Source organism: Meles meles, chromosome 17 (genome assembly GCF_922984935.1).
Source record: "Meles meles chromosome 17, mMelMel3.1 paternal haplotype, whole genome shotgun sequence".
Classification (NCBI taxonomy): Eukaryota; Metazoa; Chordata; class Mammalia; order Carnivora; family Mustelidae; genus Meles; species Meles meles.
This window is the reverse complement of record NC_060082.1, coordinates 54,369,379-54,384,335: the sequence shown is the minus strand read 5'-3', so window position 1 is coordinate 54,384,335 and position 14,957 is coordinate 54,369,379. Positions and strand designations below refer to the sequence as shown.

The 14,957-nt window shown below is 45.1% G+C and overlaps 1 protein-coding gene across 3 annotated transcripts in view; it reads right to left on the bottom strand.

Annotated features, from left to right (window-relative positions):
• PTPN14 (protein tyrosine phosphatase non-receptor type 14) overlaps positions 1–14,957 on the bottom strand; it is a 177,373-nt gene that overhangs the window by 90,974 nt on the left and 71,442 nt on the right. For all 3 annotated transcript variants that reach the window (XM_045982491.1, XM_045982492.1, XM_045982493.1), the window contains exon 3: positions 4,204–4,373. In XM_045982491.1, coding sequence (XP_045838447.1) covers positions 4,204–4,373 — 170 coding nt within the window. The remainder of the gene's footprint in view (positions 1–4,203; positions 4,374–14,957) is intronic.

Here is a 14,957-nt window from a genome sequence, read left to right as displayed (position 1 = left end):
AATCTCTGTAATGCCTACAGTTTCATGACTCATCTTCCATCTGTCTACTGGTGTGTCCTTTGTCTCAGCTTTTTCATACTTCTGTAAGAATATCAAGAGATTTTTTTTCCTTCTATGTGGACTCCTGTGTGTGTTCTCCTTTTGATCTCTTTCGTCTTCTTGTTCAATTATCACCTAAAGGGAGGGCCTGAATTGTCCATTCTTCTCCAACTCAATCACAGCATCTTGGAAGATGTCCTTCTCTTATGAAGAGATTTGCTCTTCAAAAATCACATCCAGGAGATGAGATGAAACGCAGTATGTCAAAATGAATGTCAAAAAAAAAAAAGCAAAGCTTCTCAATGTTCTAATTTTAAAAAGTCTGGATGTGATCATTTTCAATTTTCTAGCCTAAAAAATCTGTCCCTTGTAATTTTAATAAAGTTAATCACTTTTTGAGATAGTTTACAATCAAGATCATTCTCAAATTTTTGTTATGCTGTTCCTAGTCTATTAACCTGCAAGTTTTTAAGGGCGGGATTGTCTGAGGATAAGAGATGAAATAGACAACTTTTAAATACGTCCTCCTGGGGCACCTGGGTGGCTCAGTGGGTTAAAGTCTCTGCCTTTGGCTCAGGTCATGATCCCAGGGTCCTGGGATCAAGCCCCGCATGGGGCTCTCTGCTCAGCAGGGAGCCTGCTTCCCTTCCTCTCTCTCTGCCTGCCTCTCTGCCTACCTGTGATCTCTGTCAAATAAATAAATAAAAACTTTTAAAATAAATAAATAAATACATCCTCCTTCCACTGCTATGGGTCTTCATAAATGTGGGTTCATATACACCGCCCCCCCCCCAAAGCAACCAGAGTACTTATTTTAAACTCTTTGCCCTTATTCAGAAAGCAGAAAAGGCTGGACCCTCCTAATGCTATAGAACCTGTTTTATTCCCAAATAGAAGTGGCCAAACCCTTGCAAACATATGTTGGGTGAAAACAAGTTTGGTTGGCTTCAGACAAAGGCTTATTTTTTAAGCACAGATGGTTGAATGGCTGCCTCCTCCAACGGGCTGCCCACAATGAAAGACAGACTCCCATTTCTAATCTATGCAAATATCTTACTCTGCAGGGCATCACAAAGACTAACTGTTCCACCTCGGAGTGGCAGGTCCCAGGTGCTCTCCCTGATGCCCAGGCACAGCTCCACCTGAGATGTCTGGTAACCGGGAGAGCAGCGAATGGCTGAAGAATTAGTCACTAGCTGCTCCTAATGAGCGTTGCCCCGGCCTCCTGTGAAACATTCCTCTGGAATGCTGCCCTACCACCACAGCCGCTTCTTCCTCTGCTGCTCTGCCTGGAGGACAGTTTCAGTATCCAGTTCGGGTCCCAATGCTTCTAAAACCTCCCAAGAAGGCTCAGATTCCCAGCTCCTAATGACCATGCATAGCCTTCATCCTGAGTTCGGCTTGTTTGTTGGTCATAATCCCATTTGAAAATGCTCAGGGTTCCTGGGTTTGGTGTTAGAGACCAGGCCAGGTCTCCTTTGTGCTCTTATCTAGTCCGGACGCCCACAACGCAGGATACGTCTCCTGAATCACACCTGCGTCACTTCCCAAGGATATGCCCTTCTCTCTCTCTCCTTTCTCCATCAATTTTCCTTTCTGTACTTAACAACTTCTCTCTTATTTCCTCATCGCCCCAGCTAAAGTCTTTCACTTGCTGTGACATCTGTTGGCACATTCTAGTGGGTCCCTTGGAAAAACAAAAATTTCTGCAATGATGGGGAAAAAAAAACAACCAAACAAAACCCCACAAGGCCTCATGCAAACCTACCCCCTAGCTTTAGACATCCTTTACATAAAGACAGGGATGTGCCTCACATCTACACAGTTTGCTTCCGAGTTTAAGTCTAAAAATATCCTTCAAGTTTTATTTTCTTTGTTAGCTGAGCTGCTCAGACAGTAACAGAGTTTGCTTCAAAATCCTGGGTTGGGAAAGGTTTCCTTCACTCCTTATCGAAACTCATGTGAAATGAACCAAACCAGGTGAGCAAAAAGAATACGCTAAAGAAAAAGAAGTCCATCCTGATCTCCAGTCTCAACAACCCCTACCATCATAATTCTTACTCTGCACATCAGTTTTTCAGATTTAAACACTATCTGTGTCAGCCTGTGAATGCAAATATTGACAGTCATAACATGGCATGAAGTCTACTTACTAGGAAAATCTAAAACTGTAACGAGCTTTAGAGGTTAACTATTTTGTTAATTACCGAGTCTGGATGAGTATCAGAACCACCTGAGAATATTGTTTATTTTAAACCATATATTCTCCCGATCCCTAGCCCCAGACATCCCGATTCAGACTTCTCTTACAGCCGTAGAACCACATTTATAGGAAATGCTTCAGGTAATCATGATAGAGCAGGCCCTGGTCTGTTTGAGAACCACCGATCTAGTCCAACACCTTACGCAACGTGGGGGGTCTCCTGTCCAAGATACCACCCCGTCTGTCCAGTTAGTGCCACGCCACTGAAACCAGGGCACTCACCCTTTTGTAAGTCTGCTTGTTCCACCTTTTTATGGCTTAAATTATTAGAAAGAGAGTTCCTGTGTGGAATCAAATAACCAAAGTCTTTCAACTCCTTGTACGTCACTTATCATGGGCCCAAATTTTGTGCTGCAGCGCTAATAGAATTTCCTTCCCACAAGAGTCTTCCAGTTTCCAGAGGCAGCTACGGCTCTCTTGCAAGTCTTCATTTTTCTAAGCTTAACCAACCTATTTCAGCTTCATAAAGTACAACTGCTGAGTCCCTCACAGTTACTTCAACGGCTCTTCCTCAACGACAGTCCTTACAGAAGAATGTTCTGGACCCTGTCCAGAGCAGCAACACTTCGTTGTTTTCTTATAGACTGAACTTTGCCCCAGATGTGTGAACTCACAGACCATGTTTCATCCTCGTTACCTACCGCCTTGCATTTCACAGTCTGAGGCTAACGCCGTCCTCCCGACCCTGTGTGAGGTACTCAAGGAGGACTGAGAAGCCAGGGAAAACGGTCCCATTCTGAGGAGTGAATAACTTCCTGCCTGGGAAGGAACGTATGTAAGTGAACAAACTTGAAAATGGCGCACAGCGCTTCTAACGAGTGACACTTGGGAGACTGAACATGGGTTTCTGGATGAGGCTGTGAGCTATTTCATGGCCTCTGCTGACAGAAAGAGCTTCTAGTTAATAGTAGTTTTTGATTAAAAAAAAAAAAGATGCCAACTATCACCATAAAATGTATATAAAAATTTTAAGTGCTTCCTTGTCTTAAAAGTTTAAAAATCTAAGAAACACGTGCAGTAGTCAAGACTGTTCCTTCCTTCTCAGGATGTCACTAGCATTGCTTCCCAAGTACTCCAAATGCCATCATCCAAGTAAAAGGTGAGAAAGAGAGGGTTAATTCAATTTCCTTTATTACCAGAAAGAACCATTTCATGAGGAGATACGACCCCTCTGCATATTTTAATGGAAAACTCTGACCAATAAGGGAACTGTACTAACCCCAGCCAGCACCAACTGTTTCATTCATGGAACTGCACACTTAGCAGAACTTGAGAAACACAGGAAATCCCTCACTTTATAGTTGAGGGAAAAGTGCCATTTCAAGGATGGCAGGTGGTTTCTTCGAGGGAAAACAGCCCACGAGCAGGAGGGGAGGCCCCATCCCAGGTCTCCTCTCCACCAATGGCTTCCTGTCCCTTCTTCTGTGACCAAGGACAAGCAAAACTCTTGCCCTCTCAACATCCTCCTCAACTCTGCTCCCATCGTCAATTACTTTCTCAAATCTAAAATCTGTTGCTACATTTTCCTTGGGAGCTTTTTAAGGGAAAGGGTAGACCAAACAAGTACGAGGTGGTTAATTCTTTATGAAATCCTGGCACATCTTTCTACCCACAGTCTCCAACGGATGCTTCTACACGGCTGGACACCACATTCAACCTCATTCAGCCTCAGGATCCCTGCTACCTTATTAGCATCACAGCGACTGACTGGGGTTATGAGCACCACGGATTCAAACCACAATTCTAAAGCTGCAAAGCAACCGATAAACAATCCCCAACAGCTCCCCACTCCTCCCCCCTGCACACCTACGCACCCCTCCATCAACCTGCTCATCGACTTCGTCTGAAGCCTCGCGGTTAATCCACACCCTTACACGGAACTCAGGAAGAAATGCACCTACCTTGTGGCCTCTTGCTGCAGCCATGACACATTTGGCACATAGAACATGACTCCGAAGAAAAGCAGAGGCTCATTAGCAAATTTGTCCAGATGTTTCTTCAGAGGTTTCTCCAGCTCCACCCATCGTGCTTGCTGGCTCTTGCTGAGAAACCAAAGGCCAAAGTAGTGCGTCTAGATAAAAAGGTAAAAGAGCATCAGTTTCGGCTTGTGGGGGGCAAGACTCCAGCACCTCGTGCCGCATCTGGTCTCCCAGCTCACACACGAGGATCCAGCTTTGACTTTCTAACTTTGGGGCAAGCTCAAAGAAAGCACACGCACACAGTCTACACTGAGTATCGTATCCACGGTTACCGCTGGACCACGTAGGTACCGGTGCTCCTGTGTTTGGTAGGGGGTGGGGGCGGGTGGGGGCAAGTGTTGGCTGCCTTTCCCATGCCTTCTGAGCGCCTCACCGTCTCACGCGGAACACGCTGGCAAAGGCAAACACATTTCTTGCACCTGCTGCAAAGTAACTTATTACTCACCTCCTAAGACAAAACCTTCTGCCAGCTGAAGGCTTCCACACTGTAGGCTATTTCCACACACCAGTTCCAGAGTTTAACAGAAAACGGATTCACTCATTTTGAGTTTTACGAAGTACTTTGAAAAACATCGGCCTCTCCCACTTCATTATACATGAACTGCAGCAAACCTCTCCCCCGCATCAAGCTTTGAGAATGGAAGGATGTCTTCACAGCTGCCACAGGAGCCCCTGGTGGCTGTTCTTGGCAGATTATGGTGGGATTTGATAGATGAAAGTGAGATTTTCACCCTTAGACGTGAAACCTCAACCAGTTTAGTTTTGAACAATGTGCTAAATGATTAAAACGGGAACTTTTATGCATCCAATCCTGTCTTTACATTAATTCATGCTAGGATTTCAGGATTAGCACAACAATCACCAAAAAATAGATCACTGCTTTTGAAATATTCTTTTATATTTCAATTACAGCTTAGAACGGTTTACAGCACACCTGGAAATCTGCCTTCAAAAGAATGTTTTCATTGCAATGTTTAATTTCCAAAGGCATTCTTGTGCCGATGTTCCCACCGCAGCTGGCTGTCTCCTCAACGAGACCACAGATCAATCCTTGCCACAACCCTACCAAAATCTGTAACAAAAGTTTTGACTCTAACTTCACTAGAAAACCAGACATGTCCTTGCTTAAAGGACCCACATACTCTACAGGACGTTTGCAAATGCACGTGCCTTCAGAGGAGAACAAAGACTTCATCAGCTTAGCTCCATGAGGTTCTAAAGGGCAAGTTCACGGGAGGAATCTATGGCATTTCTTGAGCAACAGAATGCCAGCAAACAGAGCCAAGGTTCGATTTCCATCAGCTTAGACCAATTGCTTGAGTGAATTCTGACCCTACCATTCACTTTCCAGCTTCAAGGGAGTCTGTTAGTTGTTCCAATGCGATGGATGATGTGGAGGAAATGAAATGTGGTTGGACAGAAGGAAAAGAGGCCGTGAAGTCCGTTCCTCTCACAGCGTTTGCACGCACTGTCTTAATAACTCCATACACGTTGCTGAGCCTCCAGAGCGTCAAAACTTCCTCATCTGTAAGATGGGGATGATGCGTACAGCCATCTCCCACAGGCTGTGAGGAGCATAAATGAGATCATGTCTTGAACTGCGCACACAGCACACGATAATAACTACTTCAGCAGTGGAGCTGAAGTGGAGCTTTCTGTCACCGCTACTGTTATCATCATCACCTTCGTCACCACCATCATCACAACCACCACCACCACCATGACCACCACCAACACCATGACCACCATCAACACCACCACCATCATCATCATCACCACCATCATCACAACCACCAGCCACCACCACCACTACCACCATGACCACCATCAACACCACCATCACCACCACCACCACCATCATCATCACCACCATCATCATCACCATCAACACCATGACCACCACCAATACCACCATCATCACCATCATCATCATCACCACCATCATCACCACCACCACCACCATCATCATCACCACATCACCATCATCATCACCATCAAAACAACCACCATGACCACCACCAACACCATCACCACCATCATCATCATCATCACCACCATCACCATCATCACCAACACACCACAACCACCACGACCACAACCATCACCACCACTACAACCGTCACCGCCATCACCATCATCACCACCACGGGCAAATGGAAGCAGGCAAGCCTCAAGAATCTTGTCCACCAGCACTCCTGGCATGTCTATGAACCACAGAATTAGAAAACAGAAGTTATCTGAAAATAAATGAGAAAAAGCAGGCAAAAGGAGAAGCTGGAAGACCTATAAGTAACATAAAAACCTAAAAGGTTTAAGAAAAAAATAAATCACAAAATAGTGCCTCCCCTAAGATTTTATTTAGAGGCTTATGGGTGTTAGGGGACACTGGAATATCACCCTGATGCTGTCCTAGGGGAATCTATGATATAGGCTTAGGTCAACCTGAAAATGACGTAATCTGGGTACTTAAGTTAATAAACTGTCTGGAAAGGGTCCAAGGCAATTCTGCCTTCTACTGAATTCCTCTATGGTGCACAGGGTATACCACTGCCTTTCGGGCGGCTAGGAGTGAGTGCATAGAATGAATGAGGTAATACATGTAAATAGTTACATGCTACATAATGGTTATTTTCATTGGAAGAGAGCCCTTTCATAAGCCTGGGTGGAGAAAGGGAAGACAAGCTTTGCAACTGCTTCACAGGTCAAACCATGATTTACTAACTTTCACTAAAAGCAGTCTTGACATTTGGGGGTATAATTTCATGATCTATACTTCATTCAAATGACAACATGCACTCCAATAAGTAACATTCAAAATAGAACGGGTCCACATTCTACAATCAATTTTGCCCCCCTCCCAAAACAAAATTTTTTTTTAAAGATTTTATTTATTTATTTGACAGACAGAGATCACAAATAGGCAGAGAGGCAGGCAGAGAGAGAGAGGAAGAGAGGAAGCAGGCTCCCTGCTGAGCAGAGAGCGCAACGCCGGGCTCCATCCCAGGACCCTGGGATCATGACCTGAGCCGAAGGCAGAGGCTTCAACACACTGAGCCACCCAGGCGCCCCCCAAAACAAAAATTTTTAAAAAATTTTTTACTGCTCCTGGTCTTTGAAGGCTAGTATTTTAAATTTCCTTTTCTCACTCCGACCCACCCCATCATTAAATCAGACCTGATCTTCCCCCAAAAGCACACTAAGAATGTTCCATGGCAGACACACGCACTTGCATGTACACAGACACAAGCGCTCACGTGCCTATGATGAAAAGGAGGATGAGGTACAAGAGAAATCACAGTAACAGTCTTGAGCCACAATGAACAGCACAGAGCTGTGAATCACGACATAAACCACTTCTACTGCAAAAACCTAATTCATGGCATAAAGTGTTTTTATTGCTGCAATGTGGTATTTTGAAGAGGACACAGCCTATTGGAGTGACCCACTCTGCATGTACCCAATGAGATAACTACATAACTACTCAAGAAATGGGGTGTCCAGCACAAGGGCGAATTGAGAGAGGCAGGTAACCTGGAAGATATCAGAATAACCTAATTTTAGAGATGCTGAATTCTGTTATCTCGTGGGAAAGGAAATCCATTGACCAGATCCCCACCAGGTAACTTCCTCCCTTGCCACCCTACCACCTCTGCTGTTTTTCCTCTAGCTATATCTTCCCCTGGAGTATTCAGCAGAGAAGAAAGACCCGGTCTCAAAGTTCTCCCTGCTCGGGGTTATTCCGCCATGTCTATACAGTGGCTCCCAGGAAAAGGTACAAGAAATGAACATCTCCCTGAAACTAGCAAGGTGCACTGATCAACCTCCTGTGTATTAGCCAAGGGACCATTAAGCCCATCAGGATGCCCAGCTGGGACCACACCAGGCTGGCTCATAACTGACTTGCCAACTTAAAACTCTCGCTGAATCCTGAAAGCTGAGTTCCCCTGCTAACCACTGCCACGTAGTTCAGAAGACCGTGGTAGGGTGATTCCAAATAGAAACCACCTCCTCCCTGACCCAGAGGATCCCATCCTCTCGCCCGAGTAAGTCCCCCAGGTGCTTTTATTTCTTTCTGAAGCTGCAAACCTAAGCCAGGTCCAGCTAATCCTCATGATCTTCTGGGTGAGCTATAAATCCCATTTAATTTCTCTGGTTTTCCTTGGAAAAGGAACCGCATCTCTGAGGCAAGGACTAAAAAGGCACTACTAGGAAACAGTGTGAGGAAAGACACACACTGACATGACATTTTCATATGAGTGGTTTCCCGGTCTGTTTGGTTGGGAATTTTTCACGTTAATGGAGGAAGCAGAAATGTATGCAAGCAATCAAAATATGCTCGTTTTCAGGGGCAGATTGGTGTATGAGTATTTTAGGGCCAAAGGAAGATCCCTCTTCAGTACCAAGAAAAAGATTCTAGGGAAGGAAGGCCTTTAAAAATAGTTTAGGTTTTTGTCATTTGTTCATTTACCTGGAGAGATGGTGGTATCCCCCACGTGAGCTATTATTAATAGGGAAAGATTCTTTGAGGATTTTGTTTTTCCAGTTTTGCGACCAATGGTACGGCTTTGATGCTCTTTGCAAGGGTTACAGATGCAGCCTTGGCAATTACCAGGAATTAAACCCATGATCTTATCTCAAGCATTTGGAAGAGTTAATCATCCAGAAGCAGGAGTTTAAAATATCTTGCATTACGTTGCCTGTCATGGCCAGCACTCTGGTTGTAAATTAAGAGAGAGTTGGTATGCCTCCACATAAAATCGGCGGGAATTACACACCAGCATTAAAACTTTCACTGAGGCATGGAAAATGCTTCAAAAGATGACTAGAAGCAGGGGCGCCTGGGTGGCTCAGTGGGTTAAAGCCTCTGCCTTCGGCTCAGGTCATGATCCCAGGGTCCTGGGATCGAGCCCCACATCGGGCTCTCTGCTTGGCGGGTAGCCTGCTTCCTCCTCTCTCTCTCTCTGCCTGCGTCTCTGCCTCTCTCTATCTGTCAAATAAATAAATAAAATCTTCAAAAAAAAAAAAAAAAGATGACTAGAAGCAGACTCTGAAATAGCACCTGATGCCATTTCATTCCAGAGGCTTTGGAAAATAAACCGTTGGACAGGACTTGGAGGACGGCAGCAAATGGCCTGCGTGCATCCATCTCTGCTCTGGGCAGGTCTGGGATTTCTGTAACTGACGCGTCTGTAATTAACAACCGCCCCATCTTCCTTTGCTTCGCCCATCTTTCCTAAAAGTATGGGAAAAGAGACTGTAGAGTACCACGGCTCAAGAAGCAAACCCTGCAGCCAAGGGGTGGAAAAATCACTCTTCGGAAGCTGTACGGCTCACTCAAAATATCCAGAAAGACGAAGACTTGTAAGTTAAGACGGGAAAGTATTTCGCCTGCCATCTCCCTCTGTCTGGGAACTGACAGTGTGCGAACAAGATCTCTCGTTATAATCTTCACAAAGGCAAAAAGCAATACAAACTTCAAAGACCGGAGATCTCCCAGCAGTCTACTCTTCAGCTGATTCTTGATCAGTGTGATTTTAGGTCGGTGCAAACACAAACATATACGGATATGGTGAGGCTCAGGCTCTCAGATGCAGCCAGCTCTGCTGAAGGAAACGAGGTATTCCACTGAACTAAATACTCGCATCATCGCACGTTATGTTACCAACGCCCACAAATTCGCATAAAATCAAACCACAGAAATGTCCTTGATGTAAGTTAGCTTAAGCTGGTTAAGATTCAGTATCTTTACAAATTCCAGCCATTAGTGAAAACAGCAAAATGTGGGACATTTGTACTGTAGTCCATAGCTTGGGACAAATCACCTTTTAGTAAAAACGAAAACAAGTTTGCAAAAGATAAAGGGGATAAATCTGAGGACCATCATCCACCCTATGATACTATTAGGGCTTTTTTTTTTTTTTTAATTTTTTAAGTCTCCTTTAGAAACCAGGGCTCTTAGTCTAGCCATAGGAGAGGGCCAACAGTTACTGAATTTGCCATTCCCAAGAGCAAATTTCCTGATAAAGCAATGGTTCTGTCTTGAATAGAGTTTAGCTGGGAAGGTACCTTTGTGAAAGTATTTATTCCTCCTCCATTTATTATTCTTTGGTTAAAAGCAGAGTCAGGAGAGGCACCTGGGTGGCTCAGTGGGTTAAGCCTCTGCCTTCGGCTCAGGTCATGATCTCAGGGTCCTGGGATTGAGCCCCATGTCAGGCTCTCTGCTCAGCAGGGAGCCTGCTTCCCCCCCTCACCCCCGCCTGCCTCTCTGCCTGCTTGTGATCTGTCAAATAAATAAATAAAATCTTTTAAAAAAAAAAAGCAGAGTCAGGAATATCCCTAAAGGAAATAATTCCAGCATATTTCTACATTTTATTGGAATTCCTAATATTCTAATACGGTTCTTAATATTCCTTATTCTTATCAACATGGCCTCCTTGCCTTTCTTAGAAGAGTACTGTTTCATAGAAATATAATGTAATGCCCATATTTGATTTTAAATTTTCTAATAGCTACATTAAAAAAGTACAGAGAAGTGAAATTTTAATAAATTTTATTTAAAATAATATAGTCAAAATAGTATGCTTTCAACATGTAGCCAATATAAAAGTGATTAAAGAGCTATTTTAACTTTTATCGTACTAGATTTTCGGAATCTGGTGTGTATATTACACTAACTGCACATCTTAGTTCAACTAGCCACACTTCAAGTGGTCGATGGCCACATGCGGCCAGTGGTTACCATATTGGACACTACAGTCTTAATCACTGTTCAAGAAACTGAAAGGTACTGGCTCAGTGCATGATCGCAGTTTCTAACAATTCAAGCCATCTAAAAGTGAAACAAGGGGCGCCTGGGTGGCTCAGCGGGTTAAAGCCTCTGCCTTCAGCTCAGGTCATGTTCTCAGGGTCCTGGGATCGAGCCCCGCATTGGGCTCTCTGCTTAGCGGGGAGCCTGCTTCCTCCTCTCTCTCTTTCTGTCTGCCTCTCTGCCTACTTGTGGTCTCTATCTATCAAATAAATAAATCTTTAAAAAAAAATTTAAAAAAATTTAAAAAAAATAATAAAAGTGAAACAAGCAGACTTAGAAAAGGTAAGAGCCCACTCTTTGGAGGTGCTGTGGCAGAGTCTGGAGAGCCCACGTGGCGTCTCACAGAGGAGAAACACTGAGTGGTTCCCATGTGCCAAGCTCTGTGGTACTGTGGCAACACTACAAAAACTAACTCTTTTAATCCTCCCCAAAACTCATGGAGGTTACTACCCTCACCATCTCTACTAACAGAGGAGGAGACGGAGGCCCAGAGCCGCCAAGCAATTATCCAAGATTACCAAGGTAATGCGTGGCAGAGGCAGGGCTCAGACTCAGGTCCACACGCACATTCATAGCTATCGACCCCGCTGCTTCTCCATGCATCGATTTTCTAAATATGAGAGTCAGACGTAAGACACATTGTTTTAGCTATTTCTCTCTTAACCTAGGTCAGTGATTTTCAGCTTGTACGGGAAGGTAGGAAGGGCACAAGGACACAGGGTTGCAGGTATCCATCCCCTCTGCAGAACAGCTCCATTTGATACACTGAATTCCACCTGCGATCTCATTTGATAGGAAAAGGGTGATGTCCATAAATGCAAACATGTTTTAATCATATTATCAGAATTCTAATTTTCTGAGTATCTTTTCCTTAATAAGAATTTCCTAGGGGCTTCTGGGGGGCTCAGTCAGTTAAGCAGGTTAAGTGTCTGCCTTCGGTTCAGGTCATGATCCCAGGATCCTGGGATCAAGTCCCACACTGGGCTCCCTGCTCAGCGGGGAACCTGCTTCTCCCTCTCCCTCTGCCTGCCTTTCCCCGGGCTTGTGCTCTCTCTCTCTCTCAAATAAATAAACAAAATCTTTAAAAAAAAAAAAAAAAGGAGTTCCTAGCCAGAAATTCATACTTAATTTTTTTTCTGAACTTAAAAACCATTTTTAAAAAATGGTTTTTTCCTAAGGAGTCCATTTTATTTCTTCTTTGCAGGATTGTTCAGTCCCCCCAGCTAGCTCTGTCTCTCCTGTCACCCCATCCTCATTCTCTTTCGCTATTTGGTACTTTTCCTAAAATGCAAAGTGCTCACGTCACGCTCCGCCCTGAAACGCTCAGATGGCTTCACATCTCACCGCAGCGCTTTATTCTCTGAACGGTTCAGAGAGGACTTAACGGGAGGCTAAAGTAATGGTGCAACACTGAGTTCAATGCCTTTTTAAAAAAACAGCACGTATGAGGGTGTTTCCCAAAGCATTTCACCGCGGCTCCTTTTCTGCGGCTACACAGGCAGCCTGGGAACCGAGCGGCAGAGTCTGCCCACCTGGGCTTGAGGCAGCCCCGCACGGCCAGAGGGTCACCCTGTGCTGTGGTGTCCCCATCTGTCCCATGGAGACAGCCACAGGAGCCACCTCACGGAGTTCAGAGAGCTCAGCGAATGGACACAGGGTGGGTGCTCAGCCCAAGAGGTGGCGTGTTAAAAGGTGGCGGTTATTTTAATTATTTTGGTGACACATTTCAGAAACAGAATCCAGTTGAAATTGTCCAGCCACACACATCAAACCAGTCAAATGCAGACTCCTGCCTGCTTTCCTGCACTCCTACCCTCCCCGCCGGGACCCCTCCGCACACACGTGCAAGCACACATGCACACACACGGACACAGATCAGTGCAAAATGAACTCTGCCCTTCTCTGAAAACTCCATGTGCTTCCCTGTTTCTGTACCTCAGCACGGGCTGTTCCCTTTGCTTTGTTCCTTGTTTGCCCTCATCTCTAACCTCCAGGGCTTCTGGGAGCGAGGACCACCCTCTCCCATCCAGCTTCCCTCAGGCCTTGACTGCATTTGCTGACACGAGGAGCCTGGCCTGGGTCCTCCCGATGCCATCTGAAATGGCAGCACATCGGTTCATTCAAAACCAGGCGTGGCTCTCAAAAAGTCTGCCACATGGATCCGTGTCCTTATACACTCGTCAAAACCCACCGAATGCACGACACCAAGAGTGAACCCCAACGTAAACTACGGAGCCGGATGCCTCTGATGTGTTAGCGTGGGTTCATCTGATTGTAATATATGTTCTACTCCGGTGTGGGGGAGGGTGTGGGACTGGGGGAGCAGGAGGTACACAGGACTCTGTTTTCCCACTCAATTTTGCTATAAAGCCAAAACGGCTTTACGAAATCAAATCGAGTTTGGGCGCCTGAGTGTCTCAGTGGGTTAAGCCTCTGCCTTCGGCTCAGGTCATGATCTCAGGGTCCTGGGATCGAGCCCTGCATCAGGCTCTCTGCTCAGCGGGGATCCTGCTTCCCCCTTCTCTCTCTGCCTCTCTGCCTACTTGTGATCTCTCTCTCTCTCTGTTAAGTAAATAAAATCTTTTTAAAAAATCGATTTTTTAAAGTGACAAAACAAATGATAATTAGTGTAGATCAAAAATCAAACAAAAATTAATTTTCCTTTCCTAATATAAAGCTAATCTATATATATATTTTTAAAAATATTTTATTTATTTATTTGACAGAAAGACAGGGGGAGAGGGAACACAAGCAGGGGGAGTGGGAGAGAGAGAAGCAGACTCCCCGCTGAGCAGGGAGCCCAAAGTGGGACTCGATCCCAGGATCCTGGGATCATGACCTGAGCCAAAGGCAGACACTTCACGACTGCGCCCAATATAAAGTCTAGGATACATCTAGACTCCAGAGCACTTCTAATGGCAAAGCCAAACAGCCACCATAATCCGGTTTCCAAGCCTTAATAAAGACTAAACATTTTGCTATATTATAGACAGATTTTCACTTTCTCCTCTCCATCAGCTCTATTTGGAAAATGACCTGAATACAAAGCAAGTCAAGTGAGCAGAGCAGACTCTGTGTTCATCTCCTCCTCCTCCTGCTTCCGGGAGAACACATTCCTCCCTGACGTGTGTGTGTGCGTGCAAACGCGCGCGCACAGATGAAGAACACAGTCATGTGAAGGGTCAGGGGTGGGAGGTTGGGGGAACAGGTGGTGGGTAATGGGGAGGGCACGTTTTGCATGGAGCACTGGGTGTTGTGCAAAAAGAATGAATACTGTTACGCTGAAAAAATAAATAAAATGGAAAATGTTTAAAAAAAGAAAAAGAACACAGTCATGGATTGCTTGATCTAACCTTCCGTTTGAGAACAGCTATAAGTATTGTCTCACAAAAGGCCAGACCTTCGATGTCATCTGTCACAGAACAAAAGCACACAATTAAAAAAAGAAAGTGATCTGCTCCAATGCGGATGCGCCCATTTAGAGCGTGTCAAAATAAAGCCCGTGTTAACTGTCAGCCCCACCGGAGCATCAGAAGATCAATCACACTGCAACCCACACCTGACAGGAGAATCTGGACTTCACCGCTTTGTCCTTTGTGACAACACAGTTGTGGGTTAATCCGGGTTTCACCTCTGCCCTCTCGCTGAGTGAAACAAAAGTCTATTCAGAGTAATTATTACCCTATACGTCTCCAGACACCATCCCCTGGCACCTCAGACTCTAGCTCTACCTGGTGATTCACGGAGATGCCTTCTTAGCCCCCAAGAATGGCACCTGTCCTTCTGAATCCTTGCATCCTCAAAACCCAACTCCCTATGCGCTGGATGGCCTTGCTTGCTTTTCCACCTGCTGAAGTCCTAGGCATCC